Raw genomic sequence first — 24,740 nt, forward strand, 5'->3', positions numbered from 1 at the left:
TGAGTTTTTTAGCATTCATGTCTGTAATTCAGTAGTACAAAAATCATTAATATGCAAATGATATGTTATATTTCTGAAGGATCATAATACTGTTCAGCCAAGGACTTATTAAATGGTGAGGAAATGACGTCTCAGCTGACATCGTACGTGGGCAGGGACCTGCTGCTCTGAACCTCTTGCCAACTGAGCCCTCCTTCATCAAAGATGCTCCTTAAACCCAGGCCGCTGCCTGAGTCCTTCAGAAAAGCTTAGCTGTGAGGGAGGAGGTGAATAATAAGGCACCGGCAGGTCTGAGAGCTCCAGCCATAGACAGCTACTTTTAACACAATTTCAGCCAGAGGATCTTGGGGGGCTGGCCTGTGAACTCAGAAGGCATTCCAAGGGGACTGCTTGCTGCAGGCAGGCAGCCAACATTCAAACAATCTTTTGAAGCAAATCAGTTCTTTTCTTGGGAAATGTACACTTCATCGTATTCCAGTTTCCTTGAAAACTGGTCGTTACAGACTGAATTATCTGTTAATAGTTATTCATTATCTTCAAATTAAGCTGATCCTTAATATCCCAGCTAATCAAGCATCTTTTAGACATGTTTTATAAAATCCTGACATAATGAAGCCTGTAATAGGATCATAAGTATCATCACCTAATAAATTTATAAAGGCATTCATTTTAATATTTTTATTCATCTACTTTGTAGTTATTAAATTTTAAGAAAGTTACATTTGCCTCCTAAGTATGAATCAATCAATATTAAGTTGAGGCAGGAGAGGTAAAGACAAAGAGCAGATGTTTGTGGTTTTTCTTTTATCCCTATTCAATTTGTATTTTTTTATAAGCTCCAGGAAATTATTTTAGATCAAGTGGTGCTTTATTGATAAATCAATATATTTATATATTCATCATGAATGTGATAGATGTATCATGGCAAAGGTCTTAGGTTACTTATAGTTCAGAATTCGTTAAAGACAAGATCCAGCACCACCATAATCTGTTTTATTTCCAGATATAAGTATCATAGAGGTTTTAGAGTTAATCCCCAAGTTTCGGTCGGTATTTCTAAGTAAGTCCTCCCTAAGAATCAATTATAACCAGGATGTGTGAGAGCTTCTGATGTACAGTCAGGAGCCCTTCGGAATCTTGAAAGGAGAAAGAGAACATTTTACAGCTTTATTTCTTAGTCTTTTCCTGCTATTTGTTCTTCGCAGGAATTCTGGTGGAAAACGGCACATTATTGAAAAAGTGATTTACATTTTTTAAAGATAAGATTTTTAATGGCATCTTCTCTTCACTTTAGAGAACATTTTTTTCCTGATTATTAAATTGTAGTCAAAATCAATATTTTAAGATGCAGAAAGTATTAAAGAAAATAAAAGTCACGTAAAATTCTGTCAACCGAGATGTAACTTGCGGCTTGTATTTTGGTGTATATTTTCCTTTTCTTTTTCTTCTATTAAAAAAGTGTGTGTGTGTGTGTGTGTGTGTGTGTGTGTGTGTGAGCAATAGCTATATAGCATAAAAGTTTGGGTTGTATTTGCATACAATTTTGTAACCAGCTTTTCAACTTTCTTAATAATATATTGAGAGTATTTGTGCTTGCTTGACAAGAGTTGTGAATATTTTTGGAAACTCTTCTAAATTTGCTGTTGTTCAGCAAATAAGTATTCATTGAAAGCATTACTTTTAATGGGCTCAGAATATTTAAATACTGTAGTATATTTAACCGATTGCTTAGTGATTATTTTTTTGGAAAGATGATTTTTTTTTTCTCCCATAAGCAGCACAACAGTGAGGAAGTATCTCTGTGCATAGATTTTGTATACACGCTCAAGGCTATAGAAATGTGTTGCAAAACTCTCCCCCCAGACTGTGCAAGAATGCCATTACCCTCCACCCTCAACAACATCGCCTGTTATCATTGTCTTAGTCCTGCACCCTTTATATGCTTTTTGGAAAGGGTATTTAATGGCTTGAATGAAAATGGAGATATTTTTAGCAAGTGAGGAAATGATCGTTAATGATGCAATGTATCAGTGTCACATTCAATTCTTACTTGAAGTAAAGCCATTTATTTAACGGGTCTGGATGATCTGAGGCAGCTGTCCATCTGGTTTTAGAAATGCAGGGATACCGCATTTAAAGATTGAAGAGCAAGATATTGAAATGTGCTTGACAGGGTCAACTCATTGGCTTTTCACCAGTGGAATTTTTATCCCAACCCTCTGTGTTCTGGAAAACAACCTTGATTATTCTCAACATGAGGTCATCTAAGACCATGGGTTATTTGGTTTAACGGGATTTGTATGGTTGATTAGGGAAGGGATTAATTCTTTATGGAACTTTTTTGTTGGAAGGTTGAACGTAAAAGATAAAAGTTTCACTTAAGTAAATCCCTAACTGAGCCGTGGTGCATTTTTGTTTACTTGAAAGCTGTTTGTTATCAAGTGGAAGCAAATGCTGTTTCAGACAGATTCATTGTTCACAAATAGAAACAGAAAATGGAGACTGTCTTCGGTGGCTTGGGGGAAGCGGCAGGTTTATCTCAAGTTTCTATTTATTGCTGAGATGCAAAATTGTTAAAAGGCACTTGGATCCAGGAGAAAGATACATTATAGAAATACCTTTACTTTTCAAAGGGGCTTTAGAATAGAAGGACAGGGGTTCTCTAAATTCATTTATAGATGACACCCTCTCCTCCTTTTTTTCCTGCCTTGTCTTTGATTAAGTTGAACAGATGCATCAAATGTCCATTCCTTCAAGGCACAGCTGTCCCTTCTCCTTTTCAGATTGATCTGGCAACTTGATAGGCGTTTTAGGAAAGATGCCTGGCTTCAGTCAGCTCACTGTATTTGTTTCCTTGGGACGCTGTTAAAAATAATTACCACTAGTGGCTGAACACAACAGAGATTTATTCTCCCACAATTCTGGAGGCCAGAAGTCTGAAATCCAGGTGTCTACAGGACCTCGCTCCCTCCAGGCTGGAGGAGAGAGTCTGTTCTTTACCTCTTCCAGCTTTTGGTGACTGCCAGCTCTCCTTGACTTGTGGCCGCATCACTCCAATCTCTGTCTCCGTGGTCATATTGCCCCCTCTTCCATCTGTGACAAATCTCCCTCTCTCTCCCTTTTATAAGGACAGTTGTGATAGCATTTAGGGCCCCCTGGAAAGAGCCGAGATAACCTCTCCATCTCAAGATCCGTAACATAATCACATCCACGAAGTCCTTTTGTGCAGTATGAGGTAACGTGTACAGCTTTCAGAGATTAGGATATAGGTATCTTGGTGGGGGGCATTATTCAGCCTACCACACCCAGGACTTGAAATATACTTGATTTCGTGTATTACCCCCCATCTACTCTCTACCAGAACTGGAGGCATAGGTTCGGAAAAAAGAAATTATTTGCCAACGTTTTGACCCAACCTGCCTAGGGGAGCAGAGTTGGCTGCATAATCGAGCCAGCATACCTGGGATAGGTGGTGTGGTGAGTGTTGAAGACCACTCTCCAGGTCTAGCCAGGGAGACCAGACAGCAAATCCAAAGATGCAGGGCAGAGCAGGCCAGCAAACAGAGAGGTTCCCTTCCTTGGTTCGCCCCAACTGCATGAGTGAGTGGATGGGAGGCCGTCTTCATGGGTGATGTGTGTATCCTACTTGAATATTTGGTTCCCCACAGCCTCCCTGAGCTCCCTTGTGCCCTCCCCACCACTGCTTTCAGTATCTCATCGTCTTCTTTAGAAGGAGCTTTTTGCCACATGCCTGGAAACAAGGTCTTCTACGGACTCCCCTTCTCTCTTGTCCCCTCCCTGCCAAGCTCTGCGCTCCAGGGAGTTTGTCCTCTGCAGCCAGTGTAACAGCTAATCCACTCCAGTTACGTAAGGATTTAGAAACAATGAGACTTTTTAAAAGCACGCTGGCTTCCTTCCAGGAGCTGCTCAAGGTGTTTACTCTGGCAAAGGTACCGAGTTATATATCCATTCTTTGTGTAAATTCTCCTTCACTTCCCGTGTCCCTTACGAAGGACCTTTCCTGTGGGCTCTGTGTGGTGAGGTTCTTCCAGGAGGTGGAGAAGGCGGTTGATCCTTGAAGTATCTTGTGAGCGAGACCTTGGAAGGCAAGCCAGAGAACTTGAGAAGAGGGACCTTTGGTGTGACGCAGGGAAAGCACTGTGTTTTTTTTTAGTTTTTGTTTTTTTCATCAGTTAGCTGTGGGTGGGTCTTTGAGATCATGGCAAAAAAGGACATAGTTATAGAGTGACCAGTTCCCCGCTCTATGCCCTTTAAAAGAAGCATCTGTTTGTCCCTTTAATTTTCTGTGGAGTCTGTTGGACTGTTGGCATGTACCTCCATTTGTTCCCATTTTAAAATCAATTACCTGCATCAAACTGCTATGAAACACGATTGGCTGGGTCAGTGTTTTCTAGTCTAGGTCATCATCTCAGCTACATAAAATAAGCCGGGCACGGCCCCTAATGCCAGGCCCCAGGAATTATTTAAGAGACAGTGCAAGGAACTGCCCCCAGCCCAACTCCACTTAAAACTGGGACAATTCGGGGTATTCCAATGTCATTTTCCAAAAATGCCTCTTACCTTGTTCAGAAGCCCAAGCTCTGAAAAAGGAAGCAGTGGCATAAACTCCCAACCCCACTGCAAACCTCTTAGCGATTAAGGTCAAAATTACCCTCCTCTTTGCATCAGCCTTCATCCCCAAAGTCCTTCATGTCATGAGACCATTATGATGAAATCAGTACCCAAGGTAGACATGAATATTTCAGTAGGAAGAGCGGTAGTGAAATGTGAGAAACACCGTGTGCTGAGAACTTCTGTTGTGTGTCCTTTTACTGAAGAGATCCTGGGAGAAAACAGTTAAGTCAACGACAGATGATGCAAGTTGATGTGAGCCGTCTTTTCATTTTCATTTGTGGTCTGAGCATTTCATATCAACAGCCCCTTGTTGCTTTTCCCTCTAAAATAAAACCAAAGGGAAAAATGGAAAGGGATGGTTGACAGGAGTGGGAAGATCGCAGAACACAGAAAGGTCTGCGGAGGAGAGATGTTTCACCCACCAGGGAGGCCATGTTGTTTTTTCATCCGTTTTTAATGGGAACGGCTTGGGTCCCTGTTGCTGATTAATCTTATGATAGATCACCAAATAACATGTCCACGACAGCCTGAGGGGTTCTGCAGGTCTGCTTTTCTCTGCAGATCTGTTTTACAGCATAGAAGGCACGAATGCACATCAACGCACTAGACGCTTGCTTGGACGCCGCCTTGGGCGAAGGGGCTGTGTGTGGACACTGAGCAATGCGCGTGGAAAGACACAAAGACAGGCAGACCAGGAGGCACAGAGAGGCAGAGAGAGAGGAGGAGTGGCCCATCAGAGTCAAGATGGGGGACAGAAGCATGGACCAGCCTACTCATGGATGGACTGGGAAAGGGCACCTCTTTCTTCTCCCACTGTACGTGGCCGGCTTGTCTACCTCGGCTTTCCATGGGGGGCTTGGGTGCTGATGAGCTGAGGGCTGCTCCCCACCTCACAGGGGCTGGTTAGAGCGCCCTTCGCGCTGTCCTCAGTTTTTAGCCTGGTCGGTAATGGCTAAGGTTCCTCCTGCGAGCAGCAGTGGGTGCCTTTGTGAAGAAGCCACCTTAAAACATGACCTCATGTGCTCTTTGCTGTCTTTAAATCATTTAGGACTAAAGAATAATGCATCTGCCTGTCTGTATGTTTTCTTATCTTTTTCTTTTCCTTTTTGAAGTTTGCATTCTTCTGTATTTACATAAGCAGCACATGAATGCAGGAATATATAGTCCTCTAAGAAAAAAGACCAGCACAGAGGTAATACTCAAGATACCTTAATTTTTAGCCCCAAGCTTTGTTCCATCCCCAGAAGTAAGCAGAGTCATAAATTTACAAGGTTCTTTCCAAACTTGTTCATAATTTATTTGTATACACCTGTGTATGCCTAGAAAAATACAGTTTTGTCTTGTGTGTGTGTGTGTGTGTGTGTGTGTTTTCCCATACAAACTACTACACTGCTCACGTCATTCTACAGTATTTAGGTAAATCCCGTGTATTTAGGTAAATGGTGTCACACTTTTCGTATTTCGTATCATTGCATAGATTCCTGGGAAAACTTGGTTTTCATTTAGTTGTAGCTGTTAGAGACTTTCCCCGTTTGGGTTCCTATCACCTTGTAATGTGCACCGGACTTTTCTCCTTAGTGAATCACATTGATTTGTTCTCAGTGTTGAAACATCCCGAACTATTCTTTCAGTAACTTTCTGGAATAGATTGGTTTATATTTTACTGGAGGTTTTTCTGCGTGAGAATGAGCTCTGGCGATGGTTGGTTTGTTTCTTAACCCCTTTGTGGCGTCATTGTCAGGGTTTGATAAGGCACTTGTGACATGAGTCGGGTGGCAGCTTTACTTTTTTTTTTTCAATGTCCTAGAAAAATGTAGGTACACAGGATTCACCTCTTCCTTGAAGATTTGCTAGAACTCACCTGTAAAACCGTCTGGGCCTAATCTTTTAACTATTCAGTTTCTTTCAGGGTCACTGCTCTGTTTAAGTGTTCTGCTGGTTTGCTCAGCCAAATTTATTTTACTTTGAAAAACAGCTACTTTGTTCATGCTTTCAAATACTTTTGGTTTAAGTTCTACATGGTATCTCTTTGTATTTACACTCAGCCTTTCATTATGGACCTTGTGAGTTTGTGCCTCCTCCTTACCCTCCTTCCTGCCCCATCTCTGTCTCTCTCCCCAACACCTGCCACATTTTATCTAATATATGAATATTCAGAAAACAAGTAACTTACTGATCATTGTTTTACCGTTTCTGTACTTCATATTACATATCTAATATCATATTACATATCATATTACATATCTAAGAGGTTTATAATTTCTGCTTTGACTATTCTGCTTAACTCAAGAATTATTTAGAAATGTGTGTATGTTTATGTTTAATTCCTATGTGTGTAGATTTTCTGTATTCTCTGTCGTTAATTTGGCTTAGCTGTGGTCAGTGAGCATACCACTGTAATACCTTTTGAAACATGCTGAGATTTTTCTCTATGGTCTAATCATGATTAGATTGTGAGATTGTTCTATGTGTATGGGGTAGCTGGGTTACCCAGAGAGAATGAAGAAAAGATATAGATGGGGGAGTCTAAACTCATTAAGTAATGTATTTAAATCATGTTGACTTGAATCTTTTCAACTGTTTTGGTTAAATTAATAAGTGTAATATTCAAATGCCCAATATTCTTACTTTTTGTCTTCTTGTTCCATTAATTTCTGAGAATCTTTGTCTCCTAATACATTTGTGACTTTGCCAGTTACTCTCTGTATTTTATCAGTTTTTCAGGATATGTTTTGGTGCTGTGTGGTCACATGCTTAAATGTTAATGACTGCTGAAGGCTTAAGCCAAAGTCAGGTTCTGTTTGTCCTGTTAACTTTGTTTCCTTGGGTGTAAGTTCTTCAATGTACTGTGTTTGGTGTCTGACTTTTGTGTTCTTGGCATTGCTCAGATATTTGGTGATTTTCACGTAAGGTGCCCTGCTCACAGCTATTTCATTCACCCCATGGTGTGTGATGCTAAGAAGGGTGGGTAAAAGGAACACCCAGTTCTTCATAGGTGCCGGCAGCCACCCTGAACAGTATCAGTCTCTCTTTAATGTCATACTCACTGCCTGGGCTAGAAAACAGGCATTCTGTTGTTCCCTGCATGACCCAAGTAAGGGGGAGGTGAGAGAGGGCTACAGAGAGGACCAAGAGCCATGAAAAATTCTGACCACTCCTAGTCAATTCTACAGCCCATCACCTATGGACTCCCCCTGCCCAGAGTTCATCTTGTCGTGGAGGCTTGTAGAACCACTGGCTCTTTGCAGCAGGTTTCTCCTAGATACAGGTTTAGGTGTGTGGTTTCTCTTTCTTTTACCTAATGACATATTATATTTATATTTTTATTTATTTTTATATTTATATTTATTTATATTTATATTTACTTGTATTTATGTTTATTTTTATATAAATATAAATTTATATTTTATATTTGTATATAAATATTTATATTTATTATATATACATATATATATATATATATATATATATATATATATATATATATAATTATTTTATAGGATTTGAAGAGGAAGGGGGAAGCTTCCCAAATGATCACTTCTGTTATTTTCTTGATGATACTATTTTTCCCCATTTAGAGGCCAGGAGAAGGGAATCGGGAGTCAGATGAAAGGAAGAAGGGGAAAAAAAGACTATTTATGAACTTATTCCAAGTGTATGAAGAAACGCTTTTGCAAACACACAAATATAAAGGGATTAACCTTTGACCGTCACTTGTTTTTTAATGGTGTGTACTAATGAGATACATATATTTTTTTCATTTTTAGGTCTTGGATAGAATCATGGCCAAACCTTATGAATTTAATTGGCAGAAGGAAGTTCCTTCCTTTTTGCAAGAAGGAGCAGTTTTTGACAGATACGAAGAGGTAAAGAAATGTTACTAGTCTTTTCTCTCAAAACATTCTTATTATTTAATTTTAATTACAATATTGAGCAAATAGTCTTTGACATAAGTAAGAACATCTCTGAGATTTATAAGTGGGAATAGTTGGACAGAATCAAATTTATTACATATAATGATAATGATACTATAATTTATGGAGTACTCTTCACGTGCCAGGTACAATAATGATGATACTATAAATTACTGAGTGCTCACTGCGTGCCAGACAACTTTCTGAGCACTTCCTGCGTATTATTTGTTCAATTCCTCACAATAACCTTTTAAGGTTGTTGCATTATTATGCTCGTTTTCCAGATGAGTTTCACTGGGTAGCAGTTTTTGCTTAATGAGGTGCTTCAGGCAGACTTTCCTCATAAAACTTGCTATTTGTCGTAAATGTAATACTGATTAGACTTTGTGCAAGTCATTTGATTTGCTTGTCTGATTGATACAGACCAGTTTGACCAAAGCTTTGCATGCCTCTGCTTCTCTCCTTTATTGCTTGTGCCCTCACAGTGTGACAATGGCTCCAGACTTTCTATAAATCAGGGCTACCAGTCTGTTCAGAAGGTTTAGCTCATTTGCATTGTTAATGCGTTGGTTTTTTTTTTTTTAGATTGTACTTGAATTTGAGGTGACTTGTGGGGAGGAGTGTGTGATGAAACCGTTGCCTCTAAGGCAAAGTAAAATGCAAAACTTGCTCAGACTTTATGTAGAGTCAGAGTTGGTTCCTTTCAAAATCAATGGAATATATGTGGCTAATGGTGGTGGCTTCCCAGGGGTTCAGATCCACAGGCCTTTTCATGAGGTCTGTGGGCTGACATGACTCAGTAACTTGTTGACTTGTTTTTTCCAAAATGTGTATCATAATACTCTCTAGATTTATACCACAGTTGTTTTGTATAAACAAAATTGAGAAAGGCGAAGGATGGGCCCAGATGTGGTCAGTATTCTTTGTACTGAGTTTAAGTATCGAGGTAACAACTATTTATATGACTGAAACTATTGCTTCCCTGGAAGAACTAACTGCATTCTGCTATAAGAAGAAAAGAAAACAATTTCTACCACCTTGAAGTAACCACTGTGAATTGTGTGGCAGTTTTCTTCTAGTTGTTTTCTATTTGGTTTTTTTCCTCTCCCATAGTTGTGATCATAGTTCAATCTTTTGAAAATATAAATCAGAAGCTATTCTTCCTCTACTTAAAATGCTTCCATGACTCCCTATTATATAATAAAGGAAACTCATACAAGATGTTCCATAATTTGGTTCCTGCCTAATTCTACAGCCTCATTTCCCACCAGTTTCCTACACATACTCTCTGTTTTAGACCTAACAATCCACTTAAATTCCCCCAATACACTATTCTGTTACATGCTTTGTGCAAACTGCTCCCTCTTCCAGAAATGCACTTATTCCTCTTTAACTGGTGAACTCCTATTCATCCTTCAGAACCCAGATGAGAAATCTTTACCTATTTGATATCTTCCTTGACCCATTCAATAAGAATTGGTAACTCCTTTGTGCTACCACTAATCTACCCTTGCAAATATTACACTGCAAATATTATCGCATTTTATTTAATGTTTTCCTCTGTCCTACTGTACTCTGAATTTCTTAAAGTCATGGATCATATTTTACTTATCTTTTTCTCTTCAGGGACTAGCAGAATGCCTACAACTGCCAAATTTACTGTAGCTATCTAGTATCAAAAGGAATTTTAGATATCATAGATTCCAGCTCAGACTAGTTTTGTTATTGTTTGGTTCATTTTCTTGACAATTGAAATGGTGAGAGGACTTGATAATCTTTGAGGTCCGTGTGATGATCTGTACTTTGATTTATTCAAAATATTAGGATGAACCATATCACAGTTTCATCCTTTAAATTAAAAATGATCAGTATCAACAATTTGATGTATCATTCAAGCCTCATAGGAATTGACTACTTTTGTCCACTTTTACACAGCTTGGCAAAGAAGGCCAAGGACTTGCTGAGATGCACTTCCAAGGTTTTCTCCCAGCTAAGCCAGGTCTGGCTGGGTACCAGTGCTGCCATGATGATGCCCATGGCCCTTTCTTCTGAGCTAGTGAGAGACATCTCTCCCTGTGTCTGCTAGAGTATCCCAGAAGATCGGTGGTTTTCTGAGGAACTTCCCAGGCTCTGGAATTCTATTGGATAATTAAAAAATACTTCCTGGCTGCCAGTTCCTCAGAAAAGATCATTTTGATGAGATTAAATGTAATCACTGGCTGAGTATCTCTTCTGCTGTCATATAAACAGAAACACATTAGAGAAAAAGTACTTGAAAAAATTATCAATTTTTTTATTATAGATATTGTTATAGCAGAATATAAAACATTAAATGATAAATGTTTCTTCTAAGAGTACAATTTAACTTCACCTTAAAAAAGTTCATCTTTTTTTTAACTATACATACTAAGGTGAAAAAAAGCTCTTTGACTTAAACATATAATTTCAGAATTAAACTCTAGAAATAAATGCTATGGCCATCTAGAAGTTTATGTTGACAAACTGCATACATTTTCAAATTATAACGCAATATTTGTACACAGAATAACTATATATACACTTCACTTACATGGCTGATATATAATAGTTACCCAAACTGCCTTGAGAAATGAGGCGTAATATAGATTCAAACTAAGTAGAAGATCAGTCTCAGTTACAACATTTCTTTCACAACTAATAAGAGATAATCCAAATATTTGCTGAATATAAAAAAGTCCCATGCTTCATGGTGTGTTCTGGGAATTCCAGTGTATTTTAGATGAGAGATGCTGACCATGAAGGAGTTCACTGCCGTGTTCACTGGTAAAGTTGGAGGAACTCTGGTCCAAGAGAAGGGACTGCCCTCCATTTACCGGCCTCAGTGCAGCTCAGGTGGAGACCTGACTCAGTGAGTGAGTGAATGCAGCCTGGCAGCCTGAGAGGCCTGAGTGGAGGGGAGGGAACAGCTCGGCTTTAACCCGAGGGCCCACTCCTGGGAGAGAGGCCATCAGGACTTGGTGCCCGGTGCCCTGGCTGGTACGTAAAAGCCCCTTGTGATGGGCTGATTCTTGTGACCTCCTCCAGGAACTTAAGCACCTTTAGCATCTCCGCCATCTCTTCTCGTATGGACTGCAGGGGTCTCTCTCTCTTCAGTTCTTGGATGAGAAAACTGATTTCCTTCCTCGAGCTCAGGTTGGCCATCATCAGCTTTCTGTAGGTGTCAGCGAGGCTGGGTGTGTTTACCGGCTCCTTCTCTAGCCCGGCGTCCTTTACAGTTGTCTCCATCCTGGCACACTCCCGTTTAGCCACATAAAGCTGGTCGATGAGGCGGCGCTTCTCCTTGATCTGTGCAGCCAGTGTTTTTGCCAGTTGCTTTTCACGTCTTCTATTAAGTTGACTTCTAACAGACTGAATAAGTCTGAAAATAAATAAAACACTCAGCAATAATGTGAGGACAGGCAGGCTCAACACTGCCTCCCAGTGGAGGCTCTGGAACATGAGCTGAGAACACAGGCCTTTGGGCAGCAGCACCACCAGGAACTCAGCTTCCTGAGGATCAGCCCAAAGCCAAGCTCCACAGAGGACAGCAGCCCCTCCATGGCACTGACCCACCCAGGGCTCTGCCCAGTTACCATGGGTCCCCCAGCCACAACAAGCCCCAGGGGACACCCCAACATTCCACCTGGAACCCAACCAGCAACTGACATCCTGGACTGGCCAGTTACCTGGTCAGTGTTGGGGGTGGGGGGGTTGTCAGAGGAGAGGGTTGTAACTAAAAATTCATTTTCTCCATTATTGTCTAATGGTAATTTTTTCTTACCTCTTTTTTTTTGTCTTTACATCCATATACAATAAAAATATAGTGAAATGTGTCAATGTAAAGTTTATGATTTCACAAATCTTATAAATTCCTAACCCTCGACAGTATCCAAAAAGTCAGTGTGTGAACCATATGTTTGAATCACATCCATTACCACAGAATATATGCCCTCTGTCACGTTTTCATTGAAATACACACACTCCCACGACATGCATCCATCAGTCTGACGGTGGCTGAACTTGATAAAAATGACAAAAATCACAATGTGTACTTTGATGTCTGTCTCTCTTGCTCTAAGCAATGTTTTTAGAGCCACATGTTTTTATTTGAATATGCTGTTCATTCTGTTTGTAGGGCTGAATAATTTGACCTTGTAAGATTATATCACAAAATATTAATCCATTCTCTTAATAACGGACATTTGGGTTAGTTCAAGTGTGAGTTATCATGAATAAATATTTTTGTATATGTATGCATGCATCTTTTTTCTAAATATCTGTTTCCATTTACCCTGTGAGGCAAATACCTGAGAGCAACTCTATTGGGTAGGTATGTGCTAAATACTCCTTCATTTTGAAAGAGACTTCTTGAGGTTATAATTTACATGCCATAAATTCACTCATTTAAATACAAAACTCTTTGGTTTTTGTGTGTGTAAATGTGCAGAGTTGAGTCTCCCTCACAATCCCATTTTAGAACAATTCTATCCCAGGAAAAACAGATTTCTCAGTCCACACTTTTCTTTATTGGCTTCATTTGACACAGTCAGTCTCTCATTTTCTTTGAAATGCTTCCATGATATAGATTCCAGTTCAATCCATTCTACTATTTTTATAATTGTTTCTGTTGCTGGTTTCTGTGTTTTTATGAACTGACTGGCCTTTCCTTCTGTGCCTCCACTGATGGTTTCTACTTTTCTTCCAAACCCTTTAGCATTTGTTTGACTCAGGAATTAGTTCTTTTAATTTTTTTTCATAGTTTACATTAGGGTTCACTCTTGATGTTTTACCTTCTATGGGTTTTGACAAATACATAATGACATGTAGCCACCACTATAGAATTTCATTGCCCTAAGAACCCCTTGTGCTCCATCTATTCATTCCTCCCTCCCTCTTCCCCAACCCCTGGAAACCACAGTCTTTTTATTGTTTCTGTAGCTGTGCCTTTTCCAGAATGTCATTTGGTTGGAATCATACAGTTTGTAGCTTTTTCAGACTGGCTTCTTTCATTTAGTAATATGTCTTTTAAGTTTCTTCTATGTCTTTAATGGCTTGATCTTTTTTTTTTTTTTACTGCACATACATCTTTTAATTTACATATATGTACTGTTCATTGTTTCTAAGAATGTTTAGAGCTTTAGCTTTTTAAGCTTACATAGTTATCAAAGGAATAAAGCCAACCACAATATAAGAATTAACTCAAAAAGATACATACACCTGCTATTAACAGCAACATTATTTGTAACTGCCAAGATATGGAAGCATCCTAAGTGCACATCAATAGTTGAATAGATAATGGAGATGCAGTATATATGGAATGGAATACAACTCACCCATAAAAAAGAAGGATATTTTGCCATTTGTGGCCCTTAATTCACTTTTTTTTCACTTCAAAAACCAGAATTTTATAACTAGCACAAACATTTCCAATACATCAAAAACAACAAAATACCTAGAAATAAACTTAACCAAGGAGGTTACCTATACTCTGAACAGTGAAATGACACAAAGAAACGGAAAGATTTCTTGTGCTCTTGGACTGAAAGAATCAACACGTATCAAAATGGCCACACTACCCAAAGCAACCCACAGATTCAATGCAACTTTCATCAAAATACTCACATTCCTCACAGAATTAGAACAAACAATTCCAAAATTTATAAGGAACCACAAAAGACCCCGAGCAGCTAAAGCAATCTTTTGTAGGTCTCTCTCTCTCTCTCTCTCTCTCTCTCTTTCTTCTTTTTGTTCTCTTTTCTTATGGTTTGATGACTAGAGAAGTTCCTTTAACATTTGTTATAAAGCTGGTTTGGTGGTGCTGAAATCTTTTAGCGTTTGTTTATCTGTGAAGCTTTTGATTTCTCCATCAAGTCTGAAGGAGAGCCTTGCTGGATAGAGTATTCTTAGTTGTAAGTTTCCCCCTTGCATCGCTTTAAGTATATCATGCAACTCCCTTCTGGCCTGTAGAGTTTCATCAGCTGATACCCTTATGGGAGCTCCCTTGTATGTTATTCGTTGGTTTTCTCTTGCTAATTTTAATATTTTCTCCTTATCCTCAATTGTTGTCAATTTGATGACTATGGGCCTTGGTGCGTTCTTCTTTGGGTTGATCCTGTGTGGAACTCTGTGCTTCCTGGACTTGGGTGACTGTTTCTTTTCCCAAGTTGGGGAAGTTTTCAGTTATTATCTCTACAAAAATCTTCTCAGGTCCTTTCTCTCTTCTCTTTCTGGGACCCCTATAATGCGAATATTAGAGCGCTTCATGTTGTCCCAGAGTTCTCTTAAACTATCCTCATTCCTTTTTATTCTTTTTTCTTTTTTCTGTTCTAAAGTAGTGATTTCCAGTAATCCATCTTCTAGCTCACTGATGCGTTCTTCTGCCTCATTTAGTCTATTCTTGGTTCCTTCCAATGTATTGTTCATTTCAGTGATTTTATTCAACTCTGTTTGGGTATTCTTTATATTTTCCAACTCTGCTAAAACCTTCACTCTGTGTATCTATACTCCTCTTAAGTTCTCTTAACATCTTCACCATCATTACTTTAAATTCTTTCTCAGATAAATTACCGATCTCCTCTCCTCATCCCTTATTTCTTCTCCTGGGATTTTACCTTGTGCCTTGGCCTGGGAGATATTCCTTTGCTGCCTCATATTGTCTATTTTTCTATGTGTTTGTGGATTCCTTCCACAGGCTTTGGGATTATTGTTTTCTTATTTCTAGTGTCTGCCCCTGGTGGATGAGGCTTATGCAGGACTAGAGGCTTATGCAGGTTTCCTGGCAGGAGGAACCAGTGCCTGCCCACTGCTGGGTGAAGCTTGGTCCTGGATCTCTGGTGGGTAGGGATGTGTCTAGAGGCCTTTGTGGCTCAGGAGTTCTGCTGATGGGTGGGGCTGTGTTCCCACTCTGTGTGTTGTTTGGCCTGAGGCTTCCCTACAGTCTGCTGGGTGGGGCTGGGTCTTGGTGTTGGTGATCCAATCAAGATGTCAGCCTCCAGGAAAGCTCATGTAGATTAACACTCCTGGAATGTCCACCACCAGCTTTTATGTCCCCTGAGTGAGCCGCAGCCGTCCCCCAGGTCCCCAAGAGACCCTCCAAATCCAGCAGGCAGGTCTGGCTCAGGTTCCTATGAAATCACTGCCCCTGTCCTTGGACCTGGTGCACGTGAGTTTCCATGTACGCTTCTCAAGCGAATGGAGTCTCCGTTTCCCCCAGTCCTGTGAGGCTCCCAGAGCCAAGCCCCCCAGCCTTCAAAACCAGATGTCCTGGGGTCTCCCTCTCTTCCCAATGTCGGGACCTGAGCTGGGGAGCCTGACATGGGGCTTAGAGCTCTCACTCCTGTGGGAGGGCCTCTGTGACTTAACAAATCTTCAGCTTGTGGGTCGCCCACCCCGGGGGCTATGGGGCCCAATTATATCACGAGCATGCCCCCCTGTGTCCTGCTGTGGTTCCCTCTTTATGTTTCCAGTTGCAGAAGAGCTAGGTTCCAGGCTTTTTTCGATGGTTGTTTAGCATTCGGTTGTTTCATTGCAGTTGCAAGGAGAGGCGAGCTCATGGTCCTACCACTCTGCCATCTTGACTGGAAATCTCAAAAAAGTACTTCTTTAATAAAGTGAAATGTGATTTGATGAACTGGAAGTTTATCATCATGCAATCACTTTTATTTCTCATGGTGGTTTTCTTTGATTATTAATCATTGCATCTCATATTTAGAAACTACGGATGATCTGTGCTTTTAAAGGCATTTTCTTTTCTTCCAGTTTCCTCTGAAAATGAGAGATAAAGCTAAAAAGAAAGAAGTCTTAACAAGTGTTAAATACAGTCTTGCTAAGCTTTCAACTTTCTTAAGTGCTATTTTACTAGGATAATAAGCAAGAAAATTTTAGCTTCATAAAGTAAATGTTGTCTCTTCATAAAATGTATCAAACCAGCATTGACCTTAAATATAAAGGTTATTTCCCCAGCAGAAATGGATTTATTCAGGAACAGAAGAAGCACTGCAGATTGGGACAAGCAAACAAAAGCCTCAGACAGGTGCAGGAGACAAAGGAGGGGAGCGGAACTGTAGAGAAAAAGGAGGAAGTCAGGAGGGGTTGTTCTGAACCAAAATCCCCTGGAGAAAAGAGAGAGCTCAGGGAGATGGCGGTTACTCAGGGGCTGAGTTGCTGGGGGAGTTGGTTTCTTGTGGGAGATGCAAGGCACGTCTTTTCCTGTTGATGATTCTTCTCTTGGAGTCTGTCACTGACAGTTTTATAGGTGATGTCCAGTGGTACCTCGTGAGAGCTCCCCCTACTGGCCTCCTGACTACATGTTAGTGAGGGCTCCCTTTATTAATGTTTAAACCAGAAAGCCAAGCAGTATTTCAAACTTGACTGTGGCCATTTTTCCTTATTACAATTGATCCCTGAACAACATGGCTTGAGCGCCATGGTCCACTTTTACATGGGGTTTTTTTCAGTAGATACAGTGCCACACGATCCACAGTTACTGAATCTGCAGACTGTAAAGTTATATTCTGGTTTTCAACTGTGCTGGGTGTGGCACCCCTAAAATCCCCCAGCGGTATTTCCGTATCCCGTAAAATTTAGTTCTTTGGAACCACAGCCATTAAAATATTCGAGGCAACAAAATATAAGCAGGAAAAGTTCTGTTTCTACAGTTTGTTTTTGCATGAATAACAGTGAGAAGTGACAGCTGACAGCAAGTGGGAGGACAGGAGTTAGAAAAAGCACAACTGGATCATCTCAAACATGTCACAGCAAAGGGACCATTTGTGAAGGGGCGTAAATGCACCACATGGCAACTAACGGTATCACGATGGCCTGAAGGATCAGGTAAACATTGAATTGTGTTCCGCAGATTGGTTTAAACAAGGCAGGGAAGTGTTTTAAGCAGTGGGTGAGTGCTCACTAGGTCAGGAAAAAAATGTTTAGCCACTGTTTTAATAGTATGTATTATTTCGTCAATAACTGTAACCAATGCAACTGTATTTAAGCACTGTTTTAATTCTGTCTGCGTTGCTGAGGGATTTCTTTTGAGGTGGTCCCAAATTTCCAAAACTGCATAGAGAGGCAGCTGCATGGTAGCCTGACTGTATTCTTATGCCACTTTGAAAGCTGTTCTTATCTTACTTTACTTGACCTTTAAGTTACTTAAATGCAAAATATATTTTGTTTCCTAAGTGATGCTTGTTGTTAAATCTTTAAAATTGAGATTTTTACCCCCTATGGCAGAGGAGAGAAACAGCAATGCTTTTTAAAATACATGCAGCCCCAATGTCTCTAACTCAGATGGCCCCCAGACTTGCCTTTCATGTCCCGATTAAAGGGCTGAAGACCCCATCCCCTGGCCACTCAGGGGCCTCCCCAGTCTTTCCTAGAATTCCTAGGTGCTTACAACCTCCCTGTGATTGTTCACCTCCTCAGTGCCATCTTACCTCTCTGTTCCCAAGACTGTTCCCTGCTCTAGTTTATTTCTCCTCCTAAACTCACCATACCATCAAACCTCAGGAACAAGGATGTTGTGTGAAATAGGGTTTTATGAAAGATTTGGTGGTAGCAGAGGAGAATTACAGCACATGGCAGGACACACTTTAAGATTAAACATCAGTGATTGTGAGGAATAAATTTCAATAGTCAGCTGAGCCGGCGGGGGTGTCTCATACGTTGCCTGTTACTTTCTTGCCCCACTCTTCCACCAAGACTTGTGTTCCTGTTTCTCTGCTTTTCCTTTTTTACATTTTTTTTTTTTTAATGGAGTTACTGGGATTGAACCCTGGACCTCGTGCATACTGAGCATGTGCTCTGCCACTGAGCTATACCCTCCCCCTCTGTTTTCTTTTTGATCTCTCTCAGAGCCCTTTTCTAATTCACTGTTTTCCTTTTTTCCACATGCCTCTTCTTGAAATTAAAAAAAAAAAAAAAAAAAAAAAAACACAAAAAAACGAAGGTAAACAAAAAACTCGCTCCCAAACCAAAGGAGAAAAATGGAAAATTCTAGGCCTTTCTCACTGTGAGCAGTGCGGCTCCCTCTTCACCTCAAACTCTCCCATCCAGGCTCTCCCGAGACCTTCCCTTTTGCATAACCTTGAAGGGCAGCGTGTGTACTTTATCCTTTGAAGGGAAAATGATCTGTTGTCCTTCTAGATAAGTGGTCACCAGCAGAACTTTGCAGTGATGGACATGGTCTGTATCTGGCTGCCTGTCACCCTGTGTGCTGTTCAGCCCTAGAAATGTGGCTCGTGGGACTGAGGACCTGAGGTTTTAATTTGATCTTAAATAATTGGAATTAAAACTTACATAGCTGCCTGGGGCTGGTGGCTGTCTTGTTGGACCGCACAGCTTTCTAGACCATCCGCTCACACTACAGCCAGATTTTAAAATGCCATCTTGCTTCCCCAACACACAGAAAGAGCTCTCAGTTTACTTCATTGGAATCTGCAGTTTCCTCGGCCAATCTCCTTAGTGGCAGCCGGAGCAGAGACTTAAATGTTTTGTAGATGACTCCCCCTCAGCCACCACCACTGCCCCCACACCCCGGGTCCCAGCCTGGGATGGGCCGCCCCTTCTCACCCGTGGGACTTTGTTTCTCAGTCAGGCTGGCCAGATGCAGTGCCTTTTTTTTTTTTTTTTTTTTGGCAAAGCCTTGGTCTTTATTCCTAGCCCCTCCCACCCCCACCCCCCCTCCCTACACACACACACACACACACACACACACACACACACACACACACACACGCACACACGAAGCCCTAGGTGCTCATAGCTGTCGCCAGGAAAACAGAAACGGTTGTGGCAGTTGTCAACCCCAGAGGAATATCAAAGTGCAATAAAACCTCAAGTAGGGCCAAGCGAGACAGGCCACATTTGGCCTCCTCCCAAAGCCCTTCTGAAACCCAACTGTGGGCCACTCAGTGAAGCCAGGAAAGACCCAGGCAGCCTACACACCCCAGGCTGTTCAGCAGTGAAACCTAGAATTTTCCAAGGGAAATTTTCAGAAAACTAAAAACACAGTCCTCATAGAAAGTCTTTTGGCTTAAAGATCGATGGCGCTCCCCAGTGAGGACACCAGCAGGATAAGAAAGCTTGTTGAGAGGAGCGCTGGAGGAAAGAAGTTTTATAGAGTCAGGCAAGAAAAGCTGAAACAAGTTTTGTCCATTAGAGACAAAACCGGTTACTGACCTAGAGGGCGATGAAACAGCCACCTCCGTGGTTGGTTGTCTTTGCTACTGGACACAAATCATGTGCATCAGTTATGGAACCAAAGAGCGCTGCTCCTTACCTAGCTCGCTTCAGAGAGTCTGGGCACTGAACCACAGCAAGCAGAAAGTCCAACAAAGCTACATTCTTCCATGGAAATAAATCGTCCTGGGGTGGGTCCCCAGACAGTGCTTCTGGATAACAGGGGGAGAATATATAGCCGTCTTTTAATCTCATTCCCAGGTTTTGGATGATTTAAACGGAGTTGTACCTGCCGAGTCAGGATATCTGGCTCAAAGTATAGAAAGTGTAAACTGTAGCACACTGCTTGTATTTGGCAGTGAAGGGGACGGAGCACCACAATGACACTAATCATGATAATATTTATAAGTCTTTCAACTTTCAGCATCAACCTTAACAGTAGACGAAATACTTAATTATTAATGACAAAACAGGATGAAAACTCGGTTAACTTTGTCAATGCAAAGTCAGGGTGCAGACAGGTGTTGGAAAGTAGAACTGGAGGGAGACCCAGAGGAAGAACCAGGGGCTTAATATTCTCAATGGGAGGTAATGTTGATACTTAGTTGGTCGTGCATGAAGTGGAAGCTTGTCTCTATGACTTAAAGCCAATCGCAAAAGCAAAGCATATAATTGCAAATTTGAAAGGGGGTGGAGAAAAAGTAGGGAAGGGAGGTAAATGGAGCTCAGTTTCTGAATTTTGATCTAAGGAACCTATTATTCCATGTGCCTGGTGGAAACTAGTTCAGTTATTGGCTGTCTTGCCATGCGTCCTGCTTTCTTCAAGCTCCAGTCCCTGCTAGAATCCGACATTTAAAACAAAACAAAGCAATGTGTCATGGCATTTTATTGTCCACCAAATTACGTCCAGACACCTGGGTTTGATACTGCCGGCCCTCAGCACATGGCCCCAGGTGCCCCACCACCCTCACCTTTGCGTTTTCCCCGCAGTCACGTTGTGACGAGGAAGGTGACGGACTGGGATCCTTGTGAGGTGAGACTGGGGTGGGGAGCAGGTCCCGGGGACTGACCGAGGAGACCTCAGAGAACAAGCCCACCTCGGGCTCAGTATTGATGGGCGAGTCAGTCAATGGATCAAAGCACAGCTAGGATGAAGGGAGAGACCAGGCTCACCAAAGGGTGTGGGTGCGGGACGGGGGCAAGTGGCTTGTCCAGCTGGGAAGGTGGGCGGGTGGCGAGGGCAGGAGCTGCAGAGATCAGGGGTGAGCAGTGTCCCACCTTAAATGCTCTACTTCCCAACCCAGGGCATTGGCACTGGATCCTGAGAGCGGTGGGTGTCCTCTTACGGATGTTTAGTGGGAAGAGTAAGGTCTGCACATGGCGGGAAAGTGGGTATGATCATGGTGAGATACAGGACTGAGGACCAGAAGATAGTCTTTCAGACACATGGGGAGAGAAAGGAGGGGCTGAGGATGGGAATGAATTAGAGGATTTTCTAACCCGGTGGGTGCAGGAAGTGAGGGGCAGTTAGGAATGTAAAACAAGATTGAGATTTCCAGCCCAGGAAGCTGAGGGGGCTCTGATGCCAGCAAAGGGAGCGCCAGAGAAGCGGTATTTTACAGATGTGCTTATGTTGTTTTTCTTCCTGAAAAGAATGGTGTTTATCGCTACATGTCCTGTAGCACCTAAGCAGTGGTCTGCGTATAATAGAAATCATGTAAGTTTTCTTTAAGAACAAATTGAGCAGAAAGGGAATCGACAGACACTAACCCCAGAGGATGGGAGGCGTTTATCTCCTTCCTCCGTCCTCCACTCCCCGGGCCGCCGTCTGCATCCTGGCTGGAGGGGGCGTCATGAGCAGGGACACGGTGAGAACAGAAGTCTGAGATGTAGGCGGAGGCCACACTGTGTCCGGCAGCAGTTCTGAAGGTGTGGTCCCCGAACCAGCATGGTCAACATCACCTCGAACTTCATTAGAAAAGAAGGTTCTCAGGCCAGTTGCAGAGATGACTCAGAAACTGGGGGCTGGCCCACCAGCAGGTGTTTTAACAAACCCTTCAAGAGACTCGGATGCGCACTTGAGTATAAGACTTGGTGTCACAAATGAACTTATTTACAAAACAGAAAGAGACTCACAGACATAGGAGACAAACTTAGGGTTACCAGGTGGGGAGAATTGGGGGTGGGGAGGGATAAATTGGGAGTTCGAAATTTGCAGATGCTAACTGAAAGGTTCTACTGTGTAGCACAGGGAACTATATTCGATATCTTGTAGTAACCTATAATGAAAAGGAATATACGTATAGTCGATATCTTGTAGTAACCTATAATGAAAAGGAATATACGCACGTCTACGGATGCCTGAAACATTATGCTGTATGCCAGAAATTGACACAACGTTTTAAGCTGACCATACTTCAATTACAAAAAAAAAGGGACTCCATAGTGTCAGACCAGGACCAGAGCTTCAACTTCTTTCTGACTGTCAGGAGAAGCCATTTTCAGCAGAGACAGACGTGATCTGGTTTACATTCTGGTGACAGTGACTTGGTAGCTGTGTGGGGAGTGGATTTGTAAGGGGCAGGGGGCAACTTCTGCCCCAGAGGTACAAGAGATCGGTTGGAAAATGCCAAGAGTTTAATTTAAGGAAGGTGAGCTGGAATCTCCATCCTTCCTCTTACTGGGTGTATCCCCACGGGCAACCTTCTTAACATCTCTGTGCTAGAAAAGGGAAGGCAGGTGGGTCTGAAGAGGATGCTTTTCACCTGAGGACTCTATGATTTTACACCCACCTACCTCCAGTTATCTTTCTCATCGTCACAGCCACACGACTTCTTCCCTGTGGGATAAGAAAGCTGTGGCCAGGGCTCGAGCACTTAATCACGCTGAAACCACCCAAAAGTGCAAGAGCTCACATCAGCCGGGTTTTTGCCCAAAAAAACCTTTGAAACAACAGTGCTGATGATATTATCTGTGCTTCTAAACCCCCAATGCTTAGGGCCCATTGTCATCCAGGCATGAAGTGATTAAGGAGAGGTCTGTATGGTTTGGAAAGTTCTGAGAAGTAAGTGGACTTGAAGACAAAAGGCTCCGATTGGAGCCTTGACCCTGCCATTTACAAGTTACCACCTTGGACAAGTCCCCTCACTTGTCTTAGTGAGCCTAGCGCACCTCTGGGGGCAGTAAATGGTGGGAAGGTAAATACGTGGGGGACTAATGGGCACTAAGGGTTACTTAAGTGAGGTCTGTGCAGACTGATCTCAGTGCTGACTTTCTGTCTTCTTCATGGCCATAAAACTCCCTGGAGAGGGGATGTGTGGAAGTCTTTATTTCTCAGAAGTTTTTGCTTTTAATCAGATAAGGGAAGCTATGACAAGGCTTCTTTCTTCATCTGTTGATTCTCAATTGCCTTCAGCTCAAAATAATCCATCTGCAAAGTGGTGTATATTGGGATGGTATGTTCTAACTCCCTTAGATGGTTTAAGACGACAGCCATTTCTGTAGTCCTTGGTTCCGTGGGTCAGCCATCTGGGCTGCCCTGGGCGCTCAAATGTTTGCTGGACCAGCTCAGGGCTGGCTGATTGAGGATGGTCTTAGCAGGACCATCTCATCTCCACCCCACGTGGTCTGTCATCCTCCTGCAGGCAGACAGGGCTTGTTCTTTCTTGTGCACAGCCAAGTTTGCGCCGCATGCTCTAAACCAGAGCAATGGCAGGTAACAGGTTGTGTCCCTCTTTGCAATCAACCACAGTTATTGTTCATAGTCTTTTTGTGCTCAGTCATCCCACATCAAAAAGGCATAGAACAGGGGTCAACACGCTTTTTCTGTAAAAGGATCAAATATTATATTTTTTAGGTTTTGCAAGCCATCCAGCCTCTGTTGCAACTATTTAACTGTCTTTGTAGCATAAAGGCAACCACAGAACATGAGACAATCCGTAAATGAATGAAGGAGCTGCGTTCCAAGAACATTTTATTTTCAGAAACAGAGGCTGTAGTTTACAGACACCCAGCTTAGAAGATGAATAATGGTATGCAGAAGTGAATAACAGATTCATTTTGATGGTGATGATGATACTTTCAGTTTCAGGTAATTACTTTTAACTCAGCCATTTTCCCTTATGAATGTATTATTCTGTTTTCTGCTTAGTCATCCTCAGAGCCTTGTCCTTGTCTCTATAATTGTATGAGCTTTTGCTACATAATCAGTCTTTCTTGTCATTCTTTTCTTGTCTAAGATGCTCCAGTTTGGTCTGTTTGTTTCTGCTCATTCTTCTATCTTTATGTTTCTTCCCTCTCTGTGAAGTTTCTTTGGGTTTATATTCATTTCTTCACAAGGTAGAAGATAAAACTCTCCTCCCTGGAGGAATAGAAGCATCTCACCCATGAAAAAGTGTCTGAGTCAGTCTTGTGGAAAACGCTAACACTTAGATTCACGCAATTCAGGGGTTCAGGAAGGACGGCTTATTTATGGGAAGACGTGACACACATCCACTAGGAACCTTAAGAAGGAAATCTGGGGTATGTTAGATTTACCAGGAGCTTGTGAAAACAAAACGGAACAATACCAAACAAGAAGAAAGTGTATAAATGATGAGTCAATAAAATATAAGGAGCTAGCCGAGTTGCTACTTAGGTGTCTGGAGTATTACTGTGCTATGCCAAGGGGTGTAGTTAAAATTCCATGGCTAAGATGAGAGTGCTGGTTCTTGGTTGCTTTTTGTTACCTGAAGTGTAAGTAGGAAAATGTACAATATTTACTCCTTCAAGCCTTGTCTGTGGCTGCAGATGAGCAGGGGTTTGGTGGCCGTGGCCTGGACATCCTTTAATTAGCATTGATGAGTGCAGCCTTGCGGATCTCCTGGCTGATGGCGAGGGGGCCCAGGAGACATCCTGGCTGCATTCTCTTGGAGATCACACTCTGTTTGTGCGTGTGACCTGGACATTAATTTAATAGAGTTTGTTCAACTGTGAACAAATTAACCATCAAATGAA

At 41.8% G+C, this 24,740-nt stretch overlaps 1 protein-coding gene across 2 annotated transcripts in view; it reads left to right on the forward strand.

Annotated features, from left to right (window-relative positions):
- Positions 1-24,740, forward strand: part of PLCB4 (phospholipase C beta 4) — a 356,606-nt gene that overhangs the window by 184,790 nt on the left and 147,076 nt on the right. For both annotated transcript variants that reach the window (XM_064475875.1, XM_064475874.1), the window contains one exon: positions 8,403-8,501. In XM_064475875.1, the coding sequence (XP_064331945.1) occupies positions 8,418-8,501 (84 nt within the window). In that variant the 5' untranslated portion in view covers positions 8,403-8,417. The remainder of the gene's footprint in view (positions 1-8,402; positions 8,502-24,740) is intronic.

The sequence above is a fragment of the Camelus dromedarius genome, chromosome 18 (assembly GCF_036321535.1).
Source record: "Camelus dromedarius isolate mCamDro1 chromosome 18, mCamDro1.pat, whole genome shotgun sequence".
Classification (NCBI taxonomy): Eukaryota; Metazoa; Chordata; class Mammalia; order Artiodactyla; family Camelidae; genus Camelus; species Camelus dromedarius.